The 24,767-nt window shown below is 54.8% G+C and overlaps 7 protein-coding genes across 7 annotated transcripts; 2 read left to right on the top strand and 5 right to left on the bottom strand.

Annotated features, from left to right (window-relative positions):
• Positions 1-82: 82 nt before the first annotated feature.
• On the bottom strand, positions 83-2,951 carry SODALDRAFT_317890 (acetyl-CoA synthetase-like protein; the record flags this gene model as incomplete). The annotated part of the gene is made up of 2 exons (XM_028609363.1): positions 83-472; positions 591-2,951. The coding sequence occupies 2 exons, from the start codon at positions 2,949-2,951 to the stop codon at positions 83-85; spliced, it is 2,751 nt and encodes a 916-aa protein (XP_028463042.1).
• Positions 2,952-3,038: 87 nt separating this feature from the next.
• SODALDRAFT_80192 (hypothetical protein) lies at positions 3,039-3,639 on the bottom strand. Its single transcript, XM_028615708.1, has one exon. It carries the CDS (start codon positions 3,546-3,548, stop codon positions 3,126-3,128), a length of 423 nt encoding a protein of 140 aa, XP_028463041.1. The 5' UTR covers positions 3,549-3,639; the 3' UTR covers positions 3,039-3,125.
• Positions 3,640-4,592: 953 nt separating this feature from the next.
• SODALDRAFT_301916 (phenolpthiocerol synthesis polyketide synthase ppsA) lies at positions 4,593-11,572 on the top strand. Its single transcript, XM_028608912.1, has 10 exons — positions 4,593-4,910; positions 4,987-5,631; positions 5,768-6,104; positions 6,172-6,236; positions 6,425-7,136; positions 7,344-7,677; positions 7,763-8,325; positions 8,418-10,697; positions 10,769-11,235; positions 11,335-11,572. The coding sequence occupies exons 1-10, from the start codon at positions 4,614-4,616 to the stop codon at positions 11,392-11,394; spliced, it is 5,760 nt and encodes a 1,919-aa protein (XP_028463040.1). The 5' UTR covers positions 4,593-4,613; the 3' UTR covers positions 11,395-11,572.
• A 123-nt stretch (positions 11,573-11,695) lies between these two features.
• Positions 11,696-12,719, bottom strand: SODALDRAFT_284849 (hypothetical protein; the record flags this gene model as incomplete). Its single annotated transcript, XM_028608485.1, has 2 exons — positions 11,696-12,363; positions 12,455-12,719. Coding segments are annotated over 2 exons (933 nt in total), but the record flags the coding sequence as incomplete, so codon positions are not given.
• Positions 12,720-14,144: 1,425 nt separating this feature from the next.
• Positions 14,145-16,636, bottom strand: SODALDRAFT_284558 (hypothetical protein; the record flags this gene model as incomplete). The annotated part of the gene is made up of 4 exons (XM_028608473.1): positions 14,145-14,406; positions 14,484-15,947; positions 16,074-16,307; positions 16,434-16,636. 4 exons carry the CDS (start codon positions 16,634-16,636, stop codon positions 14,145-14,147), a joined length of 2,163 nt encoding a protein of 720 aa, XP_028463038.1.
• A 1,045-nt stretch (positions 16,637-17,681) lies between these two features.
• Positions 17,682-19,386, bottom strand: SODALDRAFT_321264 (glycerol kinase; the record flags this gene model as incomplete). The annotated part of the gene is made up of 3 exons (XM_028609610.1): positions 17,682-17,921; positions 18,012-19,170; positions 19,247-19,386. The coding sequence occupies 3 exons, from the start codon at positions 19,384-19,386 to the stop codon at positions 17,682-17,684; spliced, it is 1,539 nt and encodes a 512-aa protein (XP_028463037.1).
• Positions 19,387-22,064: 2,678 nt separating this feature from the next.
• On the top strand, positions 22,065-24,125 carry SODALDRAFT_80025 (aquaporin). The gene is made up of 4 exons (XM_028615707.1): positions 22,065-22,257; positions 22,638-22,983; positions 23,066-23,606; positions 23,747-24,125. Exons 1-4 carry the CDS (start codon positions 22,254-22,256, stop codon positions 23,921-23,923), a joined length of 1,068 nt encoding a protein of 355 aa, XP_028463036.1. The 5' UTR covers positions 22,065-22,253; the 3' UTR covers positions 23,924-24,125.
• Positions 24,126-24,767: the final 642 nt, after the last annotated feature.

The following is a 24,767-nucleotide window of genomic DNA, read 5'->3' as shown; positions in this document are numbered from 1 at the left end:
GATAAGGTGGGAAACGAAACAAGGAAAGAAACTTGAAAAGAGGAAAAATGAGTCTATTCAGTTCCCTAAACTCTCTTGGCTTTCACTGGAGGAAGCCCTGCTGTCGCCATCTCTTGATATACTCCACAACCAAATCCCTCGGCAGGCCGCCGCTCCCGCGCAAAGTGGCAGATATAGTGCGAGCCTTCGATGTGTCTAGAACCACAGCGCCGCTCGCCAGTGTTCTAAAATGGTTTTTAAAGAAGCTCTCAAGCGAGCGAGTAGCGCCAACCTCGTCCGCCCGCTGTAACCATTCATCAAAGGGCATGTGCTGTGCAGCGAGACCAAGTTCATTTGCCATAATGGTACAGACGTCTGCCATTGGTTGTCGAACGGGATTCTCAAGATGCAAAAACCGTTCCACGGTACCGGAATGGAGAAGCATCTCCCCGACCGACTTGGCTGCACGGTCAACGGGCAGCCATGATATTGACTGGGCGCGATACATTCTAGTTAGCGACTTCTTCTTATTGTTCTTCTTCTTTTTTTCGAGTGGGAATAAGAAACGACAGGTATGAATGTAGAAATAGCGAGAATTGTGGGAAACGCACCCCTTGAAGCGCAGGCAGCGCACCGACCAACTGACTCGCCCGGACAAGAGCCGGAAGATGCTCCTGGGTCTTCCACACGCCGTTGACCCACTCGGGCCCGCTCAATTGCCCAATTCGGACAATGACGGGCTCCACTTCGGCGCCGAAGTCCCGGCCGACTTGCACTAGCATGTGCTCGCATACCCACTTCGCCTCGGCGTAGCCCATAGGAGTCGTTACGTCGGGATCGTCCATCCCCACCTCGGGAACCTTAGCACCGCGGCTTGCTAGGCCACCCACGTCTGAAAAATGTCGGACCACTGCGATTGACGACGCGAAAAACAACCTCACCCTGGTTCCCGGCCTGGCGTGATGCGCAGCGCGGGCGATGCGAACTAGACCCTGTACTGCATGCAACTGAGGCCGAAAGCTTTTCAGAGTCCGATGGAAGTCCATGGGCCAGGCAAGGTGCAGGATATGAGTAATCTCGTCGGCGATATTGTTGAAGCACTCGTCGCCTTCGGGATCAGAACGGAACCACTGACCCGGGTCGCACTCCTCGACTTGGATCCTCGAGAAATCTGTCGAACTAACGGTCACACCAGCAGATGCAAGCGTTTTCGAGAGTCGAGCATCCTTTGGCTCTTTTCCTTTGCTCTCACGCAACAAACAAATGACCTTCTTGATTCGAGGATCACGCACAAGCTGCCCAACAACATGCGCACCCAAATTTCCAGTTGCACCCGTCACAAGCACCACGTCGCTTCCCTCTCGCTTCGTCTGGGTTGGCTTTCGAAGTTCGTCGATACAGTCGACAAGGAATCGTTGCATATTCGCCGCTCTGGTCTGGGATTCTCCATTATCTGTGTCCACTCCGCCTTGCTTCAACAACCGGTCGAGTGCCGCGGCGAGACTCTGGATCGAAGGATTCGCGTATACGAACTCTGCTGTAAGACTCCTGCGTGTTGTCGAGTTCGGAATCGCCTTTTTCAGGGCGTTGTTGATCGCCCTGGCGAGACGAACAGATTGTAGCGAGTCCATTCCTCGCTCAAAGAAGTCGTCTTCGGGTAAAAGAGAATGGACAACCTCGGAGAAGAGGCCACCCGCGACCTCTTCTACCATTCTTTGGACGCTAGCTGTTAAGTTGGAGGTGTCGATAGTGGCGCCATTCTCATCCATGCCGCCCTCCAGCTCGGAGTAGGCTGCCTCAATTTCCTGCTTGAATCGTTCCATCACTTCCCTCCTCATGACAGATCCCTTGTCAGATCTCGGAATATCCTTTCCAGGCGGTCTGACAATGATTGCTTCGATCGAGGAAATGCGTCCATGTTGGTCAAGAGATGGATTGATGGCTTTGATCAGATCCCAGGCATGCTCCCTGAATTTCTCAATGGTTGTCTCCGATGCCTGGGAAGATGGTTCCACAAGCACCAGGAGTTCAAAGAAACCGCTCCCAATGCATACAGCAGTCTTTATGGCTGGGTCTGTCATGAGAGCCGATTCGAGGAGTCGCGGCATGACTTTCTCGCCGGACTTTAGAACGATCACGTCGTCTGTCCGGCCAATGATTCGAACTTCGTCACGACTGGCGCCAGGTCTGCGTTCCATCTCGTCCTGGATTTCGAAATGCTCCTTCCAACCAATGGGGTGTCCGACGAGTTTGAATCTGTCGGTCGAGTCGGGGATGGGTTCCAGATGAAGGTTGAGATCTTTGCGCAGACGAAGGTAGTGCCAGTCGTAATCAGGCCCCGGACGAAAGATGGGTGCGATGGCTCCTATCTCCGTCACGCCGTAATGGTTGACCAGGTTCACTTTCTTCTCTGCAAGATATTCACCGGCATCAGTTCTTAGTGCGCCTCCGCCGATGGCAATCAACTTGAGCGTTTTCAATATTTCTAGGGCATCGTTCTTCTCGGACTCTTCCAGAGAAAGTATGTCGTCGATAATGCTGGGCACAGACATCAGAGTCTCGGCACCGAAAGCACGGAGGAGTTCAACAGTCGAGCGCCCCGCGGGAATAATGGACGCCGGGGGGAAGCAGCAGGTCATGCCGACCGACAGGCTCAGGCATGGGGCCAACAAACCAAAGCCGTGGTATAACGGAAGCGTGGAGAGGTTGGTCCAGCCCGTTTCTTGGGGAGTCAGCTCGTGACAGGCGGCATAACCAAGGACATATCGCTGTGTGAGGTGGATGGGCTTCGGCATTCCGGTCGTGCCAGATGAATGGAGGATGAGTGCGCCGATCCTGCTTGATTCATCCTCTGACAATGGGTGTTCGGGAATATCGCTTTGAATGTCTTTCCGGGCTGCGTCATCCAGGAGGCTATTCCAACGACGCGACTCAATGACGGCGGCGATATCGTCAGCAGCACCTCCCAACATCGGCTTTGTTCGCTTCGAAACTAGGACGGCGGACGCATTGGTTTTCTCCAGGAGATGGCGAACACTGGGAGGACTAAGTCGAGCCGATATCAGGAGAACCTGGGTTGATTCTCGGGATCAGAGATTGTAAGACATGGTCGGAACTTGGAAGGGTGAGCTTGAAGGTAAAGGCAACTACGCAAGTAAACTTACAGGAATCTTCAAGTCAAGCAGAGCGGCCAAATGGATGAAGAGACCGACATCGCTCTCCATATACAAGGCCACTGGCCTATCGTTTACCGTAGCTTGTTGTTGGATTTGAAGCGATTCACAGATCCCATTCCCACATGCTTTCACGGCTGCATGGAGTTCGTAATAGGAGATGCGACGGATCCCAAAGCGACCAGCGGCTTGCTCTGTTTGGTCGCCCAAACCGGTGCTGATTTCTGCCTGCTTGCAAAAGATTCCATCCTTGTTATGTCTTGCGTTGAAACGTATCAGGTCAGGGAGGGTCGTGATGGGATCATGAATCGAGGTTGATGGGCGCAGGCTTCCTTGCAAAGGTGGAATAGGGTCAAACTCGGGTCGCACAAAGGGATCGAGAATTTGTTCGCCCATGTTGAAGTCCAATTTCCGGTGTGGGTACTCGAGCTTGGAGAGACTCAATTTGATATCGTGACCTGTCTCATGACATCGACTTGCGAGTTTTAACTTGGCAACGTAAGTTGAATGCTTTGTGAACTTCCCATATCCTTTCCCACGATAAGGAGAATGACAGAGTGATTCTGTCACTTCAGCTTAGAGTATCAATTGCCGAAATGCTTTGGTCCCCAGCACGTAAGGTCCGTGGGGTAGGACTCAGGACACGGAGAGTGCCTCATGGCCTCGAAACTCGGCGCTTTTTCCCCCCCCTTTTCCACCCACAAACCTGTTACGAGGAATGATTGCCGCTAGGACCGGAGTCGTTTGATAAGCTTAAACTTGGAAGTTGGAAAGACTATGTAACATTTCTGTACGGGTCGCCAGATACGCAGGGTCACTGGACCGGAGTATCAAGTAGAACCGTGGACACTGCACCTGCAGGCCGCGAACAAGGCGTACTCTACACCCCAGCCCTACAGGGTAGCCTAACCGTTCTAACAAAGCTGAACATTCCAATCAGTGGATGTCATTGTATCGGATTTAGACTGCTGATATGGAGTCCAGAGGTGTGAAGCTTTCGGACATAACCTCGTCGAGTCTCGCACGATTATTCAATATTCCCCGACTGCAATCCATATGTGTTCTTAGACTCATTAGACTCAACTCAAGTCAATTTAGAGGACAAGCCACAAATTCAACATTTTACCTCTTTGAGACTAGTACCAAATCATGATTTCTAGAGATGTTCTCGTTTTCGCCGGCCAAGGTTCCGACAGTCACTTCTCCGACCGGGAGGGAGTTGAGAAACTTCTGACGGAACTCGGTGTTTCACAAACAAAATTTCAACAGTTTCTTAGCCAATGCCGGGATGCATTTGCAGACGAATTTCGGAGTCTTAGTCCGGAGGAGCGGCTCGTTTTCGACGCAGACACCCTTGACCAATTATCGGAGCCGAAAGCCATATTGTTCCCGCCACCATCCTTACAGTCACATCCGGTCTTTGAAACTACGACACTTTTTATCCGCCAGGTGCTGGATCTTATGGTATATTATCATAAGCATGGCGGAACTGGAATCACCGTGGAATCGTCTGGCGTTTGCACCGGTGTGCTCCCCGCCATTTTGGCCTCGGCTTTCTCTTCTTACTTGTCGGCCGAATTCATCAAGACTGCGGTAGAAATCTTTCGGGTTGCTTTTTGGATTGGCCTGCGCAACTCTCTATGGTGCCTTTCCGCTCTGGGTTCACAATGGAGAGAGCAATCCAGCGTTCTGGGCGTTTTCAACACCTCCCGTGCCAAAGTTGACGAGCAGTTAACATCGTACAAGTCGACACAAGAAGTATGTTCACAACGCAAATTCTCTTTCTTTCAATCTCTCTCCTCCAAATACCCTTTGCTAATAATTCGTATTTCAGCTGCCTGATGACAAACTAAGGGTATCGGCCGTTTTCGACGAAGATACTCTGTCGATTACTGGACTTGGCGAGAGCCTGGTTGCTTTCAAGTCTGTCCTCCAGGCGTCCTCAGATGCACCAACTTGCCGCTGGGCACATGTCCATGGATTTTACCATGGCGGCGACGCAATGTCTGTGCTTGTCAAAGAAGTACTGAGTGATGTTCAGCGACATGACATCAAATTCCCTGACTGGACGTCGCTCCATGCACCCGTGCGATCGGTGGCCACGAGCCGTCATTTCGAGCCCACTGACGACAACTCCTCCCTCCTTGAGCTGGCCTGTCAGACGATCTTTACCCATTCAGTCGACTGGAAGCAGACGCTGAATGGCATCATTGAGTCATGCTCCGAGAAACTCACCAACGATCCGGAGGCGGATATGCGGCTCATTGGACTAGGGCCTTCTTCAAGGTCGCTTATGCAGGTGTCAAAGATGAACGCCGGTCATCCTGGGCTCAGGGTCTTCAGACAACTTGCCGACATCTCCAAAGACGCTGACGACGATGCAATTGCCATTGTGGGGTTATCCGTGAACTTTCCCGCTGGAAAGGGGGTCGACCAGTTCTGGGAAACGATCCGAGAGGGCCGGACAACCGTAACAGAGGTGAGTTTTCGAATTCGTCGAAAAGAGATCAACAAAAGGAAACCTGTTCTGACATCCTCTGTCCCTTCCCCCCCCCCCCCCCCCCCCCCCCCCCCCCCCCCCCCCCCCCCCCCCCCCCCCCCCCCTGCCCCCCCAGATTCCGGACTCTCGTTTCAACCTCTCAACCTACTATGACACTGGGGCCGGACGTTCTCCAAAGCCAAGGAAGATGGGCTCGAAGCACGGAAACTTCCTCGATGACCCTTTCCGATTCGATGCAGAGTACTTCAATATTTCTCCTCGCGAGGCCAAGTCGATGGACCCCCAGCAGCGCCTGCTCTTGCACGCAGCTGTCGAAGCCCTGGACGATGCTGGTTATTCTCCAGGTGCCACGGCGACTTTCAACAGGGATACCTTCGGTGTCTACGTCGGTGTTGCAACGGGGGATTACGTTGACAACCTCAGAGATGAGATTGACGTATACTACAGCCCTGGTGAGTTGAAACTTCTGACTGATTCAACTTTCTAAAGAGTCTGACGCTTTATACTTACTCCATACAGGCACACTCCGAGCATTCCTGAGCGGTCGAATCTCCTACGCACTTGGATTCGAAGGACCTTCCATGGTCATCGATACTGCTTGCTCCTCTTCTATGGTCTCACTTTACCATGCCTGCAACGCTCTCCAGTCAGGAGACTGTACGGCGGCTCTTGCCGGCGGCGTGAACGTCATTTCAAGCCCTGATGTACGTTGTCTTAGTGGTTACTTCAATAACGAGAGGATGGGTCACGGGTTTACTAACACAATGCTTAGATGTACTTGGGGCTCTCCCGCGCCCATTTCCTCAGCCCAACCGGGCAATGCAAACCTTTCGACAAGTCTGCGGATGGATACTGCCGTGCGGAGGGTTGTGGCCTCGTTGTCCTGAAGAAGCTCTCCGACGCAAGGAAGGAAGGGGACCACATCTACGGCGTCATCCGCGGCATCGGCGTCAACCAGTGCGGCAACGCCAAGTCTATCACGCACCCTGACCACACAACTCAAGCTTCGCTGTTCACCAAAGTGCTCAATAACAGCGGACTTAGTCCTCACAGCATCGATGTCGTCGAAGCCCACGGCACTGGAACGCAGGCAGGCGACTTTGCCGAAGTGTCCAGTCTTTCGTCCGTTTTCAAGGGTCGGCCCGAGAGCACGCCACTTCACCTCTGCTCAGTCAAGGGGAATATCGGACACGCTGAGGCAGCGTCGGGTGTCGCGGGTCTGTCCAAGCTCCTTCTCATGATGGAGCACGGGACTATCCCTCCGATGGGATCCTTCAAAAGCCTCAATCCAAGGCTTTCTTCCGTGATGAATGAGTATAACATGGTCGTCTCCGATCGTGCGCAGAAGTGGGGAGGCTCCAGCATCCGTCCTCGGCGTGCTCTGTTGAACAACTTTGGCGCCGCCGGCTCGAACGCCGCCTTGATTCTGGAGGAACCCCCTGTCCGACGACAGTCGGACGCCGCAACATCATCGCACCCACGCAGTCAGCATCTGCTTACCATTTCGGCGAAAAGCGCAGCAGCACTGGAGCGTCTCAAGTCAAACTACGCTTCTTTCATCCGTGAAAATCCCGACGTGAAGATGGAGGACCTCTGCTACACTGCATGCGCAAGGAGGAGACACTACAAGGAGTTCCGGTGGACAGCCCGTGGTGCCAGCACCGAGGACTTGCTGAAGCAGCTGCACGGAGTGGACTTCACGGGCACGAGTCGATCTAAGACGAAGCCTAGCAAGACCGTTATGATCTTCTCAGGCCAGGGAGCAGCACATGCTGGCATGGGCGCTGAGCTCCTCCGCACTTCTCCAGTATTTCAAGCTGCGGTCGAGAGTTGCGACGCGATCCTTGCCCGCCATGGGCTGCCTGTTGTCTCTACCTTCTTGGCCTCCACGGGAAGTGATGCCGGAACCGAGTTGGACAAGGATATTGACATCGTCACACAGTGTGCAGTCTTTGTCCTTGAGTATTCCCTGTCTCGACTTTGGGCAAGCTTGGGAGCAACCCCTGACCTCGTGCTTGGCCACAGGTAGGCCCCCCCCCCCTTTTTTTTTGTTGACGAGCCACTTTTACGTTGCAGTAGCTAACATTTGGTGTCTCTTCTCTTCTTTTAGCATTGGCGAATACGCAGCTCTCGTGACAGCGAATGCGCTGAGCCTTGAGGACGCACTCCTCTTTGTCGCGAAGAGGGCACAGCTGATGCGCACTCATTGCGAAGCAAAGGCCTCTGGCATGCTGGCATGCCGTATGTCGGTGACTGACGCATCGAAGATCCTAGAGCAGGAGAAAGAGTTGAGCCTTGCGTGCCACAACAGCCCCGAAGACTGCGTTCTTGCCGGCCCAGTTTCGCGACTCCAAGAGGTTGCTGCCGAATGCAAGGCAAAGAACGTCAAGTGCAAGCTCCTGGATGTCACATATGGATTCCACTCATCGGCAATGGACCCCATTTTGCCCGGACTTGAAGAAGTCAGCTCGAAAATGACGATTCACCCCCTGACAGCTCAACTCGGTTCAAGCGTGTTTGGGAAGGTTCTAAACAAAGGCACGCTGCTTGCTCAAGACTACTTCGTCAAACAAACTCGACAGCCAGTCCAATTCGTGGATCTCCTTGCCGCAATCAGGTCCGCCAATTCTGAGACGACTTTGCAGGTCCTCGAACTCGGGCCGTCTCCGTCCAGTAAGTGCCGGAACTGACAATCCCGTGCTGGTGCCGTGTTTTCACGTGGATGAAATAAGTTTTGGTTGGCTGACCCTCCATTGTCTATGTAGCCGCCCCGATGTTGAAGTCTGCCTTTAAGGACATCGACTACACATTTTCGGCATCCCTTCGGACGACGGAAGCTGCTTGGATGACCATGACAGCTGCGCTCCAGAATCTCTACACCGGTGGTCTTGACCTCAAGTGGAATGAGCTGTACAAGGGAGAGGCACCCAAGTTCCTCAAGGGCTTCCCCAGCTATCCCCTGGCCGGCAATGACTACGTCGTTCCCTACCGAGAGCCCGAGTCGAAGCATCAAGACATCGACAACCAGAAAGCAGACCAGTGTCAGACCGCATTCGACTTCTTGGCTTCTTCCAAGATGTCTATTTCGGACGACGGCTCAAGGTCGTTCGAAGTCGAGGTCGAGAAATTCTCCGGACTCATCAAGGCACACGCAGTCGGGGGCGTCCCCCTTTGCCCAGCATCGGTGTACATCGAGCTGGCTCTCGAGGGACTCTCCGTGCAGAAGCCAGCCGCTGCGTCGCAAGACAACTGGTATCTCATGGAAAGCATGGCCTTCGAACATCCACTGGTTTACAGCGAAGGGAACCCCGGACGTGTGCAGGTGAAGATCCAACATGGAACCGACTCGGGGCCGCTGTCCAAGTTCTCCGTTCTTACGGCAGAAAACGGTCGCATGAATTGCTCGGGATCGGTCTCCAACCCTACCCTCGAGTCGGTAGCTGACCTTCTTACCCTTAAGACGGCATTTGTGAAGAGGCAGAAATCGACCGCTTTCCACCCGGCGGCTTACGGGACCCACGAGACCTTCACGTCCAGGACCGTCTACGACGTCATCTTCCCTCGCGTGGTTACCTATTCGGCACCTTTCCGGACGCTGAAGTTTTTGACGGTCAGCTCTCTGGGTCTTGAAGGCCACGGAGTCTTCCAGCTCTCTCAGGCTCATCCCGGACGGTTCGCATGCCCCCCGACGTTCGTTGATACGATGCTCCATGCGGCAGGCTTCATCGCCAACGCAAACGCCGACCTGGACACTGCCTGCATTTGCGTCGGCCTGGACCGCATCTTGCTGCCCGATGCGTCTGCGGCTTCCCTGAGCGGCGACATGGGAATTTACTGCAGTCTTCTGGAACTCGAAGACAGCGTACTGGCGGATGCTTTCGTCCTCGATAATACGAATCGTGTCATTGCCTTTGCCGAAGGCATGCGATTCAAGAAGGTCCGCCTCAACTCTTTCAAGATGGTCTTGTCTCGGGCAGCCGGCGGCGGCGGTCAGGCAGTGAAGGCGAACATGAAGCCAGTGGTGACGGTGGAGACCCCGAGTCGAAGGCAGTCCGAATTCTCGCCAGCGCCCAAGAAGGCAGTTCGACCCGCAGTTACTCACGTCTCCGAGGCGGTCCACGAAATGCTGCAGGCAATCTGTGGCATCTCGGGCGATCTCGCCCCCAGCACCACACTGGCAGCGCTTGGTGTCGACAGTCTTCTGTTCATTGAACTCAAGCACACCATCACCTCTCGGTTCCCCAACCTGACCGTCCCGGAGAATGAGCTCGACATGTGCGAGACGGTGGAAGACCTCGTCCAGTTCCTGGCCCGAGGCACCGGCCAAGACATTCACAATGCCTCTTCCGACTCGGAAGGACCGGGCCTGACTACGAGGACCACTCCCGCCTTCTCACCCGAAAGCTGTCCCGGAACACCCGTCGAAACTGAGCCCGTGGATGGCGTAGGTCTTGACGTTTCTTCCAAGATCAAGGGCGTTTTCGCCGACCTCTGTGGCCGACCCATTACGGACAACGACAGAGACGCAAGTCTTGCTTCTCTGGGAGTCGATTCCCTGCTGACCATCGAGTTGATCCACGAGCTCCGGCATCATTTCGGTTTGGACCTCGAGTCGCTTTCTCTCAGCACATCCGACTTGACTATTAGCAATATCGAGAGTCTCTGTATTGCTAAAGTCGCACCTTCCAGCAACGCCAAAAAGTCAAAGCAACAGGGAGGCGTCGTCACTATAGTCGGGGAGGATGATGACGACAATCTCGCCCAGAGAGACGACTCGATCCTTCAGCGGCTGATTCCACCAACATTCCCGCACGAACTGCAGAAGGGTACGCATGGGGATGCCAGGTCGCCTTTGTACATGTTCCACGACGGGAGCGGCTTGACCACGATGTACTCCCGAATCGATAACCTGGAACGGTCAGTCAATGGCATCTTCAGTCTCGATCTTGATGCAACGAACCCTAAAGTCCAGAGCTTGGAGGATCTGGCTTCACTCTACATCGATCGTGCTGGTCTCGCCAGTGCCCGAGAAGTCATTCTTTGCGGTAAGTCGAAAGTGTGACGCTTCCGGGTCTTCCGGGGTTTTCTTATGCTGACCTGCTTCGGTTTTGTCAAGGCTGGTCGTTCGGCGGAGTCGTCGCCTTTGAGGTTTCCAGGCAGCTGAGAAGACGCGGGAATTCTGCAGCGGGTATCATTCTGGTAGACTCGCCTTTCCCGCTCGGGCATCAAGCTCTTCCGGCCGAGGTCATCTCCCATGTCGTCGGTGGTTCGTATCAGGGGCAAGGGCGGGTCCAGTCTGCGGCTGCAAATCACGCTCGTTCTTGCATCGAGGCGCAGTTCAGACGACACGCCCGGTTCCTTGAGAAGTATGAACCGCGCCCGGAGACTGAGGACGTCCCCTGCGTTGCCATCCTGTGCAAGCAGACCATGGATACTCAGGCGCTCTGCGGAGTCCCATATCCCTGGCTCGCGGATTCGGAATCAAGGGAACAGTCCTTGAAGGACTGGGAAGGGCTGCTCGGACGGAATATTTCCGTCCTGAGAGTGAACAGCAACCACTTCAACTTGTTTGATGCGGCCAACGTAAGTAGCACAGCCCAAGTCCCGGGCGAGATGCTCCTGGATCCTTTTTCTTTCTTTTTTTTTCTTTTTTTTTCTTTTTTGCTAACGGTGAGCACACAGATTATGGAAACCTCATCCGCTATCAAACGGGCCTGCGACATGTTGGACGGGCAGGCCTAAGTAAAAGTCCATGAGTCCACAGCACCCTGACTTGACATGCGGAATAGAGGATGGTGTGTGCTTGGATGTTGTCTTTAGAGGTATTCAGATTGTATAAAGAGCCACATAGTATGTAGATTGTTATTCCAGCTCTCTTCTATCGGGGGAACCGAGACGAAGAGACTGGGTTTAGGAGGCCCATTTGCTACTTTCTAGCCAGTTAGTTTCAGTTTCAATAATCAAGCATAATCAGGTTCGATTATTTGCTTACTTTTTGTGGGAAGCGTCCAGATCCAGAAAGTTCAAAGTAGTTCGTGCATTATCATCTACCTAATAGTTCTTCCTCGGTCACGAAGAACTTGTCCTTCTCCTTGAGCATTTGCTCATGTAAAATCCGCAGAAAATCGCCGGGGATTTGCTGGCCAACAGCAATCTTGATCAGATCGCGCTTCCCCGTCCATAAATGCTTGATAAAGGTACCAAGACACTCCGAGCCATGCTCGGCAAAGCCGTTGGCTTCGGCGCAAGGTAGCTCCTTGATGTTGTCCTCGTAGTCGTAGCGCACGTAGTTGCCAAAGCCGCCTTGATCGGAGGGATGTCCATACGACTTGGTACGATACTCGGTGCAGTTGGGGTACTTGTCGCCATCGACACAAGAGGCCCAGTCGTGCATGATGCTGAAGGTGGTCGACTGATTTTGGGCGATAATAAATCCCGTGTTCAGGTAGAGCTTGCCCTTCTCGTCCTTATTATGCGGAAGGTCGGGGTCAATGGCGAGGGACACGGAGTCGGTATCCCGAATGTCCCAGTAGTTCAGGAGCCATTCGAAAGGCAAGTCTAGGTGGTTGAAGATGGCGTCAGAGTCCACGAAGACGCAGACGCGATGCTTCTGGAGCACGCGGTCGATAATGGTGGGCTTTTTCCATGAAGCCCGACGGTCCTCAAATTCGCCCGTCCGGACAAAGTAGTAGGCGTAGCCATGGATCTTGGCTGCGCTTTGGGTCAGTTGGTTCTGAAGAAGAAAGAAAAAAATTGAAAAGAAAAAGAAAAATAAATAATAAATAGAGTGAGCGCAACTTACCATACACCCAATGCTGGAGAATTCCCAGGGACGGACCATGGATAGACTCAGCATGGGTCCAATTGATCGGATTGGGGCCGAAAATGTGACCGTCGGAGTCCAGCGGCCGACTGTCCAGATCCAAGATGCAAAGCTTCTGCCCAAGCGGTTCAGTCCAATTCGGCTTGGAGGGAAGAGCCCACTCGAAGGCTCCGTAAGGTTGATATTTTGGGTCGTCGATTTTGATGGATGGATGGGACACTTTATGGAAAAAGAAATCGCGAAGCGCTGTCGAGTCTAGTGGCCGAAGCTGTTCACCATGTGATGAATCTGATGATGGCGGTGATGACGACGATGGTGGTGACTGGGGTGAGATTCCCGGGCTTGGGGTGCAGGTGAGCCGCTGGGTTTTCCGGGTTTAGTCTCAGGGGGGGATAACATGAAGAGGACTCACAATGAGAATCCATAGCCTTCCCCTTGATAATGCGCCCATCCCAGGAGGGCGAGTAACAGAAAAAAGCAAACCGCCAGGGTCGCAGCCAAGCGACCATTAACGAGGCTTGGCAGCATTCTGACAAGGACAGAGAGCAGCCAAGGCCATGGGGCGAGAGAGAAGAAGCGTATGAAATGAGCGAGGAAGAGTGAAACTATGGCATGATGACGGTTAACGGATTATGGAGTAGGGAGGAAGGATCGTGATGCACGACGAGTCGACCACAACTTGACTTTGGCTCTGGCCAGTGACGATCATTCCCGGAGCTAATTAGTGGCGCCTCAGCCGCGTCGCGTAATTACCGGCAGGTAGAGGGCAATGATAAGATATCGCAAGAGACGTAGTTACTTTTGTAGATGCGGAAAATATTTATTCCGCTTTAGGTTTCAAACTTCATTATGCCATCCAATGGATCAACATTGAACCGCCTCTTGATACGTACCGTCCTCCGTACTTCCTACCATAGGTACCTACCTTACCTTAGTAAGGTAAGTTAGGTACCTAGGTACCTTACTCCCTTCACTGTCCATGCTGACCGTGCGCTGTGGATGCTGCCCATGCATCCGCACACCAAGCACGAAGTCTCCGTGTCGCGCATTTTCTGTTTGCTATCATGCCTACACACCTTTAATATTCTTTCTTCTATGCCGGTCCTGCCCTGCCTTGCCACGTCCCGATCTTGCATCCTAACATCAACGTCCAGAAAGAAACGGAAAGACGGTGCTCTCGTCGCGAGATTCGCAACTTCTCCCCAGTCCGCTCGACTTGAATCGACGGGCCGTTCACGCAGGATGCGGGTCTCTCGACCAGGTTAGGAGAATCAGGGATTCGCCCAAGCTCCCTGCCTCGGTTAGGGGCGTAATCTTGATTCGGCGTAAGAAGAGCTCGAGAACTCGACTGGCACTCTTGTCCACGCAGGGCAGCAGGTCTGCCAGAGAGGAACTTCTTATTTGAATCCTCTCGTCGGCGGCTAGACCAGTGTCAATCTCGGGCAATCCCTGGGAGCGACAGATATACGGGGATGAATCAGCCTCTGTCTCTACCTCAAGACCCCCACATGTGGCCAAGGAGAGAGGACTGAAACGCTCGATCCGCTCGGAATGCCATCAAATGGGCGACCCAGACATAGCCTTGGCCCTTTTCAGTCCTGTCCGGCTGGGTATCATCGGCGCGTTTTGAATGCGAACACGAACACAGACGTATTTCCTCTGGCCGACATCAGGTCCTCTGGAGGCTGTAGCCCAGCCAGTCCGACTCGGCGTCAGGAGGCCCGCCGGTAGCGTTGCACGACGGCTCGCGACCGAGACCGACATCGTTGGTTTGACTCCCGACAGAAGCAGGCTCCGCGATCTTGGGGTAGTGGAAGAATTCGAACACGTCAAGAGCGTCGAGCTCGCCCAAAGATTTCGGTTGCGTGGAGGTCGGTTCAGCACCGGACTTGCGCGTCGAGGCCGTCAAGCTAACGAGATCGTGGGCGCTCCTGTAAAAGACACATGATATATATCGTCAGTCTCAGTGCTCCCTAGCCTCCCCTCCATCACGTTGGTGTAGGCTCACTTTCGCATGGCAGTAAATGACACGTCACCCTGCCGGCCACGGAGCACAACGCGTGCCAGGATGTCCGCATAGTTGTTCGCCACTTCCCAGTACCTGCCAACATGCTGCAAAGTGGCGATGAAAAAGTCGATCCGCGGGTCGACGGGGCACTCGACGGTGGCAGCATGGACGAGGAGAAGCCTGCCCGCCACCCACAGAGAAAAGGCAAAAGGCGGGCCGAGCAAGTCGATGGCGTTGGCGTCCAGGACATCCTGGGCGATGTCCCCCAGGCTTTTCACCGCCGACAGGCACCGCTGCATGGCGTAGTGGGACGGCACAAAGACGTCCGAACGGACGATGGGGTAGGCGGCGGTGGAATGCAGGCGAACCACGGCGGCGACGAAGGCGCTGTGCAGGATGAACCAGTTGGCGACGCGGCTGGCCGGGTCCGAGTGGCACAGGGCCGAGATCTTGCTGTATTCGCTGGGCAGGCTCTGCAGCCAGACGTCGAGGGCGCGGTCGAGGCTGCGGTACGTGTTCCGCCAACGGCTCATGGCGGCAGACGACGTGAGATCTACCGGGTCTCGGAGAAACGCGTGGACGCGGCTGGCGATGCGGAGGATCTCGCAGTGGTAGGAGAAGCTTCCGAGGTGGGCGGGGTGGTCGAGCTCGTACGTGGCGGCACCCAGCTCCTCGGACCAGCTCCACGACCGCGTCTCCACGGGGACGTTCCGGGAGAACAGGTCGTAGGAGCAAGGGAGGCAGCGCTTCATCTTGGCATCGTCGAGCAGGAAATCGAAGGCGGTGGTCGAGATGGTGGCGTACCGGTCGAGGAGATACACCATCCAGCAGAGACGTCGACGGCCTTCGTCCTCGATCCACGAGTCGGGAGGGGCGCTGACGACTCTCCTCAGGGAGCCGGCCTGCGGTATGTCGCCGGCTGACAGGAAGACGCTGCTCTCCTGGCAGAGATCGAGCTGGCGAACGTTCTGCGCGGCGATGGCCAACAGATTCCAGGCGCGGGGGCCGTTGGAGGTGCCGAGCTCGTCGAGGCACAAGATCACTAGAGGCCTGAGGGCCTCGACGCTGACGCGGTCCAAGGCATAGACCTGGACGGTCTGTTTCGAGATGGCGTGGTAGTGCGCCTTCAGGGCGGGCGACAAGCGGGGGTCTTGGGAAAACCGCAGGGTGGTGGCGACGATGGAGTGGAGGAGGACCCGGTCGGCTTCACCGAGCGAGGTCGAGCCGAAGAAGGTGCCGAAGGTGGTCTTGCGGTCGAGAATGGGACACCAGGTGTTGCAGTGTTTGAAGTAGAGGTCGACGAGGGCATAGACGATGTCGTGAGGCGGTAGGTCGCGGCTGGAAGATAACGAGTACGGAACCCTCTGCTGTCCAAGGGCGGCGTCGCTGGCAGACAGGTTCAGGAGGGACTGAACCGACGTTCGATCGCCGCCGGCAGACGACGAAGCAGGAGCTCCAAATGGGCTGTCCCTGTCTCCCGAGGGAACGAAGGATTCCGCATGGCCTCCAGCGGAACCCTGAGCTGGGACGGATCGAGGGGGGAGGCCATCAAGCTCAAGCTGAGAGGGCGGCTGCGGCTGCCTAGCCGACGCCGAAGGAGTGCCGCCATGGTCGCTGGCGATGTGATCCTCTACCCTGCGGCCCAGTGCCTGGAGGAGGGCGTCAATCTTGTTGACCTTGGCCTCGAGTTCGAGGCTGAAGCCGACACGACTACCGGGCTTCTGCCTCTCAAGGTAGACACACGTCCGATTATGGCGGGCGCACCAGGAGCAGGCCGGCTCGGCGCGATCGCACTTCACCTTCCTGGCTTTGCAGAGCTCGCATCTGAAACGAGCCTTCAGTTAGTCGAGAAAGGAGGACGCCTTTCGGGGTTGGGCACCGAGTACGGGCCTACGGGAAGGGGGAGGGGGGGGGCAACGGGAATGAAGGTATGTGTGAATGTTGACGCACGATGTCTTGTCGTATTTGACCCGCTTGCGCTTCCTCGGGGGTTGAGCCGAGCCGTTCGCAGGAGCGGAGGCAGAGGTGGGCTCTTCACTACTGAAACCGCCGCCCTCGCCCTCATCTTCGCCTTCGCCGTCGCCGTCGTCGTGACTGAGGGTCGACGCAATGTCATCTTCGGGAACTGGCGTCTGGATCTGGCTGGCTGTCATGGTGAGACAAAGGTGAGGGGATCACAAATACAGACAAGACCTAAGGGTCGCAGACTTAGGCTAGGCCAAATGGACCATGGCGTAAGAATAACTCCTGGCATTGACAAATTTTCTGCAAAGCCGAAAAAGAGTCAAGAAGGGAAGAGAGACGTTCAAGCCCACCACAGATGCTATTGCCGACGAGATGCGCTAGAGATGGAAGTCCCGGGCATGGCTCGGTGTTATAGGGCCCTTTTTAGGGGCGTTTTTGGGGCTTTGGGGGGGGTATGGGGGCCATTAGGGGTGGATCCTATAGGGTAGGCTCGGCATGGCTGACCGAGTCTGAGTAAGTACCCATAAGTACTCTTACTTGGACGTTTTATGTCCTATGCCGAGCACAGCCAGAAGACGGAACTCCGTGCTCCATAGATAGACGTCAATGACACACACATAAAACCCGCCGGAAGTAACCCTACACAAGAGTACTTTCTCGAATGTCGCGTCGCAGCCCCACGCATAGACTGGACTGGTACCTGTTCTCCACCCGAGCCCTTGTTGGAGACCTGCTCACCTTTGCCCCTATTCCCCCCCCTTTTTAACCCAGTTCGCATGTCAATGGCACACCAACATGTGAAGTCCGGTGTATCCGTACTTTGCAGAATGAAGTCGATGAGCCAGTATCTCCAAAATACAGAGCATGCGGTATTATACGGCCCATACGTCGAGTCGCCGTGGTCCACTCTGCCTCTTCCGCTCTTTCATCCCTCTCTTCCTTTACCAGAAGCGGCCATTGTCTCCGAACAGCTCAGCCGAAAACATCCACAAACAGAACAAATAGACTGGCACTTTTACGTTTGAGCCCTTCCTCCATCGTGAGGAGGAACCTGGGTAGGCCCAAGAGAGCAACCTTGACAAAAATACAAATAAATAAAAATAAAACCCCCCATGGTATATTACAAGGCCAAGAAAAAAAAAAGATGAAAGGAAAAAGACCAGAAACACAACTAGAGACAGATATGCTTCTTCAACTATTCCAACCACAAATACATTTACTCCAGAGGAGCCCTCAATTCAGCCATCCCGCACTCATGCGTACGGCCTTCTCCCACGTGGCGAACCGCTTCGACGCCTCCTCCGGGCTGATCTGCGGCTTGAAGATGGTGCGACCTTTGGTGTTGGTCTCCTTCAGGTCCTCGAACGACTGCCACAGGCCCGAAGCCAACCCGGCGGCGATGGCGGCGCCAAAAGCCGTGGTCTCGCGCATGGCGGGGCGGTTCACGGGAATGCCGATGAAATCGGATTGCGTCTAAAAGAAGAAAAAAAGAAAGAAAAAGAAAAAAAGAGTAAGCCGTCACTTCAATGTTTGGTTGTTTCATCTCTCACGGATTTTACGTACCTGCATGATGAGATCGGAATTGCACATGCCGCCGTCGACGGCCAACTCGGTCAGACCATGACCGCTATCCTTCTCCATGGCGTCGAGGATGGCCTTGGTCTGGAAACAAGTAGCCTCGAGCGTGGCGCGGGCGATGTGGCCGCGCTGGGTGTAGGCCGTGATGCCGAAGATGGTGCCGCGGGCGTCGTCGACCCAGTAGGGCGCGAAGAGGCCGCTAAAGGCGGTGACGAAGGTGCATCCGCCGTTGTCCTCGACCGTCTCGGCAAGGGCGCTCAGGTCGGAGGACGACTCGATGAAACCCAGGTTATCCACAAGAAACTTGACGCTCGAGCCGGCGACGGCGATGCTGCCCTCGAGGGCGTACATGGTCTTGCCCTCGCCAAAGTCAAAGGCCACGGTGGTCATGAGGCCGTGCGACGAGATGACGGGTTTGGGGCCGACGTTGCACAGGAGGAAGCAGCCGGTGCCGTAGGTGTTCTTGGCAAGACCAGGGGAAAAGCCCTTCTGGCCCACGAGCGCGGCGGACTGGTCTCCGAGGACGCCCATGATGGGCCAGCCCTTGAGCGCGGTGCCGGCCAGCGAGCCGTAGGCCTCCGGGTCGGCGGACCGGACGATCTCGGGCAGCAGGACCTTGGTCCGGTCGATGCGGAACCAGTCGATGAGCTCGTCGTCATAGCGCAGGGTCTCGATATTCATGAACATGGTGCGGGACGCGTTGGAGGCGTCCGAGACGTACACGTTGCGGTCGAGGCCGCCGTTGAGCCGGAAGACGAGCCAGGTGTCGACGGTGCCAAAGGCAAGGACGCCACGGTCGTAGGCGTCCTTGACCCCGTGGACGTTCTCGAGGAGCCAGAGCAGCTTGCTGACGGACGGGTAGGTAGACAGGGGTAGGCCGCAGCGCTTGGTGAGCTCGCCTGAGCCCAGCCGCTGCCTGAGGCGACGGACGAGCTCCTGGGAACGGGTGTCGGTCCAGACGATGGCATTGTAGAGGGGCTTTCCGGTGGTGCGGTCCCAGACCACAGTCGTCTCGCGCTGGTTTGTGATGCCGACGGCCTTGATCTGCTTCTTGGAGTGTCCGTGCGATTCGAAGTGCTTCACTGCCCCGTCGATGCAAGTCTCGACTGAGGTGATGAGCTCTTCGGGGTCATGCTCATGCCACCTACGAGTGTTATCATATTAGCCCGAGCCATGACCAGTTCTTTTCTTCATGTGCGAATGAAGAGGGATTCACGCACCCTGGCTGAGGGTAATATTGTTTAAACTCGATTTGGTGGGCAGCGACAACCTCGCCATGAGGGTTGAAGATGAGGAAGCGTGTGCTCGTTGTGCCCTGGTCGATGGCACCGACGAGCTCGACATCCGAATGACCGCCCATGGTGGAAGTAGTAGACCCTTTGTCTTTGTTCTCTTTTCTTGTAATTCCCTTATTCTTTCGTTTTCTCCCTTCCCTTACTGACGACAGTGACGAGGAAAGCTGTGACGGTGGATGATGACAGGGCAAGGAGTACCGGTGTCCGTACTGCGTACTTTGTGGCGGGGGAATCGCGGGGTAAATGATGGGGCAGGGGACAAGGCACGAAAGAGAAGAGAATGTACGGGATGTCGGTAAGAGAAATTGTCGAGTCAAATGAGAAAACATTAAGGCCCCATAATCGACAATGTCGAGTTCAATGGCATCGTTCTGGTTCTTATTTGTTTTCCTTGTCCGAACTCGTAATTACATGCGGACATGTGCTGTACCCGTGCATGTGGCGCGTCCTTGAGCTAGCTACGCCTTAAGTAAAGCGTACCTTAAGGTACTTTGTACCTAGCCTTGAACCCTCTTTTCTCTCTAAGGTAACTTTGCCCTTGTCATCGCTCTCGCGGGGAAACAGCTTTGCTCCAATACCATTGCGCAAAGCATGTCAGAGAAAACCCCCCCACCCCCCGTATTTTCTCTTCCCCAAGACCCCTGAACAATTCCCCCTCATGTGCCCCAAGTTTCCCAGTTGGAAGCTGCCGTAGTAGGCAGAAGTACCTCTGTACATCCGAGCGGGGTTGGCTGCCCCTCATTCTCATCCCCTCCCAACTCGCCGAGTTTGTCATAGCGCATCTGCTTGCGGGGGTTCACTCATGGCAGATCGAAGTACCTACCCTGGTATCTTCCGATTGTACATGTGAAGAAAGGTAGGGGTACGGCGAAGCATTGAATTGTAGAACTCCCACCCGTCCCAGACGGGCGGGCCGGAACAAGGACAAGCGAGATCGGAGGAGCTGGAATGGCGGCCTGACCAACCGGCTTCTTCTCGGGTAGACTTCCCTTAGACTGAATGTTCCGATGATCGCTCTCTTTCCCACTCCTCCTATATGTGAACGCAAGGCAGAGCTTTGTGCAGAAATTGTGACGCTTCTGAGGGAGTGGGGGCAGTAAGCGGAATGGGGGGGGTGGTTCCTCGGGTTTCACCCCCGATATCGTGGTGCCGAAAAGTGCGAAGTGTGGGGTAGATGGTCTATCCGACCCACTTCCCGCGGCACTGATGTCATCGTTCGCATTGTGTGGGGGGTCGCTAATACGTACAGAGCGAAGGGCTCGGGGGTCTCTCGGTGAAGAAGCCCCCATCTTACGGAGTACGTCGTACGAAGCAATATGCCCCTTGCCTCAACAAGGCAAACAAAGTACCCAGACAAGACAATCACTGGCTCCGGCCAAATCCTCGGTCTCTGCTATCCCCTAAACTCCCGTAAGCGCTATGATAATCCAGCTTTCGAACAATGGATGCTACCTTCGTCTTCCTTTTACACTAGGTACGTCAGAACTGACAAGGGACATGACAATTACCACAGGTCTGTGTGGCTGCCTATGTCGGTAGTCTCGGTACTTCGTAGGTGGCTTCCTCTTCTCAACTCCGTGCAATCGCCACTAAATCCCGCTGCAAGGTCCAGATGTTGACCCACGTCATGGTCCCGCGATGTCGCGGATAGGGTACACTGCTTGTAAACCCCAGATCGAAATCCCTTGCCCAGGCTTTGACATCGGAAACAGGCATGGGTGCCATGGCCCATTGTCACATTTGTGTCCGTAAAACTTGAGACTACGTGTATTTCCGATCCGGACTATGCAGTCATCGAAGACCCAGTAAGTCACACTAAAGAGACCCGGTCAAAAGAAAAGAAATATAGAGAAAAACCATCGGTAGCTTCGCATCATCTGTACGCTTGCCGGAGGAGTCCAGACTGGGCCCGCCACCACCCGGATGAGGAAGGTCTTGGCTTGATTTTGACCAAACCAACAAGCACATCACGTCTTCCCGGATATAGGTAGCCTTCGTATACTTATAATGTAGTGTAAGTCAATCGCTCTGCAACAAGCATCTCGGTAACTGACTAGTTGGGTGGTATTCTTTTTTTTTTTTTCTCCCGTGCCGTCTTTTCCTTCGAACTCCGCTAGACCGCATCTAATACGTATAACTAACCAAACATACCAACGCACGACTCGCGACGAACCTGGACGGGGCGGAGTGAACTGGGTTCAATTTTGAAAATACTTGACGCTTTCATCCGCCGATCTACCCGATCGTCCTGTGCTCATTGCTCGGTACTCAGTAGTAGTACGCCAGTACTCCTCAGCGTGCAAAGGCACAAGGCACTACGTATATAACGTGCGCAGAATACTACGAAATACATTATACCACCGCTACCCTGAGGGCACTGAAGTTCGCCGGCGTGGACTGTGGCGGGGACGCGGACAAGCCGAACCAAAGGTCCAAACGTGAACCATGCGACAACCCGGTTGGTGAATTGCTCAACTGCCTTCATTCATCGCAACTTACGGATGCGCCCGAGCGAAATCGGGCTGAGCCAACCGAGCTGCATCTCTCCTCTGCCTTCTTTCCGCTTGAACCGGCATCACGAGACAGCACAGGTAGAGGAATTCCACAATCGAATCCCTTCTTCCTGTACGGACTACGAAGTAACACTAACACCTCGGCAGACGTTCTAGCCATATCCTTATCCGAGTCTCTTCCCTCATCGATATCATTCTCGTCTTTCCCTCACATTTATACCATCTTATACCTGCCGCCCCCCACGTCCCCGCCTCCTTCCCTGGGCCCCTCTTTAACTCGCTTCTCCCTCGCCATCCTCCTACCGACTTCGGTCTTGCAGACCCGGCACGAAGACACCAGTCCTCGCGACCATCTCGGGAGTGCCCTAGCCGCGTCAGTCAATCTGCTCCGTAGCCTCCGAGAACAAGAATAGTACGAGATGGGTAAGACAGCCGCCCACTTTGCTTCCTCCCGAATCCCGCCCCTCCCTGCTCCTAAGCCCCTTTAGTTCCTAGCATATCGACTCCACGAAATACCACTGTGTATCAGGGGGCCAGGGGCCTCATCTGCCTGTCCCGGCACCCTGGGGTTGCCGGTGTCCCGTGGGGAGGGGGGGGGGGGGAACATACCCTTCTGGTCCCTCCCCATCTACTCCGTGGAGATGGCATGGCCCAGGAGAGTGAGACCATCATCATTAATATCCCGCCCCTTATCCCCCTCCCGTCCCATCTTTCTGCCATCCTCTTTGCCCGGTTGCTGCATCCTTACCGGACAGACCAGTCCCTCATTCGTCCGAACTAAATGTCCATCGTTATTCATCAAGGTCCCCACTCCGAGGCGTCTTTCGTCGACAAGACTTCTGCGGGTTCGTCGACTTCCTTGAACAAAAAGGAAATGGCCAACGGAACGGGAACAGGAACACACAAGGAAGACGTCGAATCCAGCAACTCGGCGTTGGCGTTGGCGTCGGCGTCGGCGTCGGCGCAGGTCGCGGACCATGGAACCGAGGACAGGCTCTTATGGACCCGCATTCGGGGGGACTGCCGTGATGCCTTCTCCGAATTCTTGGGCACCATGATCCTCGTCTTGTTTGGCGATGGCGTCGTTGCTCAGGTCGTCCTCAGCAATGAGACCAAGGGCAATTATCAAAGCATATCGTGGGGCTGGGGGTAAGTAATTTTTTCTTCTTCTTTTTCTTTTCTTCTTTTTCTGAACCGGGACTAACCACCCAATCTTTCACACACCTCACAGCATCGGAGTCATGCTCGGAGTCTACGTCGCCGGCAAGTCAGGCGGCCACATCAACCCCGCCGTGACGCTGACCAACTGCATCTTCCGCAAGCACCCCTGGCGCAAGTTCCCCATCTACGCCGTGGCCCAGACCCTGGGCGCCATGGCCGCCGCTTTCGTCGTCTACGGCAACTACCGGCCCGCCATCGACCACTTCGAGGGCGGCAGCGGCATCCGGACCGTGACCGGCCCCACCGCCACCGCCGGCATCTTCTGCACCTACCCGGCCGAGTTCATGGACCGGACGTCCATGTTCTGGTCCGAGTTCATCTCCAGCACCATCCTCCAGTTCGTCATCTTTGCCCTGTTGGACAAGGACAACATTTGCCCGCCCCAGTTCGTGCCCCTCGGCCTGTTCTTCCTCATCTTCGGCATCGGCGCCTGCTGGGGTTGGCAGACTGGCTATGCCATCAACCTGGCTCGTGACTTTGGGCCCAGGCTGGTCTCGTACATTCTCGGATACCCGGCTGAAGTGTGGACGGCCGGTAACTATTACTTCTGGGTGGGTCTTGCCGTCTATCTCTTCCCAGTTCAGTTTGCCGGCTTTTTATTATGTCCTGTAGATGGTCATACAGGATGGCAGACAGTAGACTCGTATCAGTGGCTACATGAACTTGTGCTAACTTGGACATTATACCGCAGATTCCCATGGTGGCTCCCTTTTTCGGCTGTGCCTTTGGAGGCTTCCTGTACGATGTGTTCATCTACACGGGAGAGAGCCCCATCAACACACCTTGGATGGGTTTCCGGCGGCTGTTCCAACCACGTCGCAGTGTATGGTCCAATACGTACGAGCAGTCCTTAGACTCCAAGGTGTAGTGTTGAGAAGCCGTCGAGTTGAAAACTTGAACGCCGATGAGATTGGGACAGTCCACGGGTGGGGAAAAAAGAAGAAAAAGATCTGACTAGGGCTCGGCTTGGCGTTGTTCGGGGTTCCGGCGGGTTTCATGTTTCCTCTAGCAAAAGTATTCATTCCCGTATAGTTATCCTTCCTCTTGCTTTGGGTCTTTGTTATGTAGCATTTGATGCATGCGTTGTGCCAAGTAGTTTATTAGATCTTTAGTAGGATGAAACCATCGAGATTATTTGGCTGTCCGTCGGAGGATTCACCCGTCGGGACATAAAGCGTCTTGATGGAAGTCATTTCGTCGGGTTCTTGCAGACCTTGGCTCTGAACGAGACAAGAGAGGTTTCGGTCCTTTTATAGAGTGGTAGAATAATGAATGAGGTCGAGAATATGTTTTCAACCCGAGAATACAGCTGCGGTCAGAGCAAGCAAACTCGGACGAGACAATAGCCTACCGGTTGCTGTACAAATATTAGTGTTTGTTTATGAGATGGAGGACAAGACAGATCGGGAGACATTATGCCGACGCTGGGGTACTCGAGGGGGTACTCGGGGTCCTCGGAGGGAGGGGTCCGTTAATCGTACGAATTCGTACGACTATTCGATCAAATGCTCTTGACGGTGCCAACGCACGTGATGGATCATAGAAGATGAGTCTGGGCGAGGGCGGAAAGTCATCCGTTTGATCCGTCTTGATACAGATTGCTGTACCTACACTACAGACACGACGTTGTTGGCCGACTGGGTCCATCCGTGAGTGGGCAATCGCAATCCCGGTCATGTGTGACGGGCTTTTTCCAAGGGGTCCAAGGCCAA

Source organism: Sodiomyces alkalinus (assembly GCF_003711515.1).
Source record: "Sodiomyces alkalinus F11 unplaced genomic scaffold SODALscaffold_12, whole genome shotgun sequence".
NCBI lineage: Eukaryota > Fungi > Ascomycota > Sordariomycetes > Glomerellales > Plectosphaerellaceae > Sodiomyces > Sodiomyces alkalinus.
The sequence above is the reverse complement of the archived record's forward strand: the minus strand, read 5'-3'. Positions and strand labels throughout refer to the sequence as shown.

Coding starts and splice junctions, on each gene's coding strand:
- SODALDRAFT_80192 (XM_028615708.1), bottom strand. CDS start 3,548: ATGGGCGAACAAATTCTCGATCCCTTTGTGCGACCCGAGTTTGACCCT.
- SODALDRAFT_301916 (XM_028608912.1), top strand. CDS start 4,614: ATGGTATATTATCATAAGCATGGCGGAACTGGAATCACCGTGGAATCG. Junction 4,911..4,986: donor CGTACAAGTCGACACAAGAA/GTATGTTCACAA, acceptor TTCGTATTTCAG/CTGCCTGATGACAAACTAAG. Junction 8,326..8,417: donor ACTCGGGCCGTCTCCGTCCA/GTAAGTGCCGGA, acceptor TTGTCTATGTAG/CCGCCCCGATGTTGAAGTCT.
- SODALDRAFT_80025 (XM_028615707.1), top strand. Junction 22,984..23,065: donor AGCATATCGTGGGGCTGGGG/GTAAGTAATTTT, acceptor CACACCTCACAG/CATCGGAGTCATGCTCGGAG. Junction 23,607..23,746: donor CCGGTAACTATTACTTCTGG/GTGGGTCTTGCC, acceptor ATTATACCGCAG/ATTCCCATGGTGGCTCCCTT.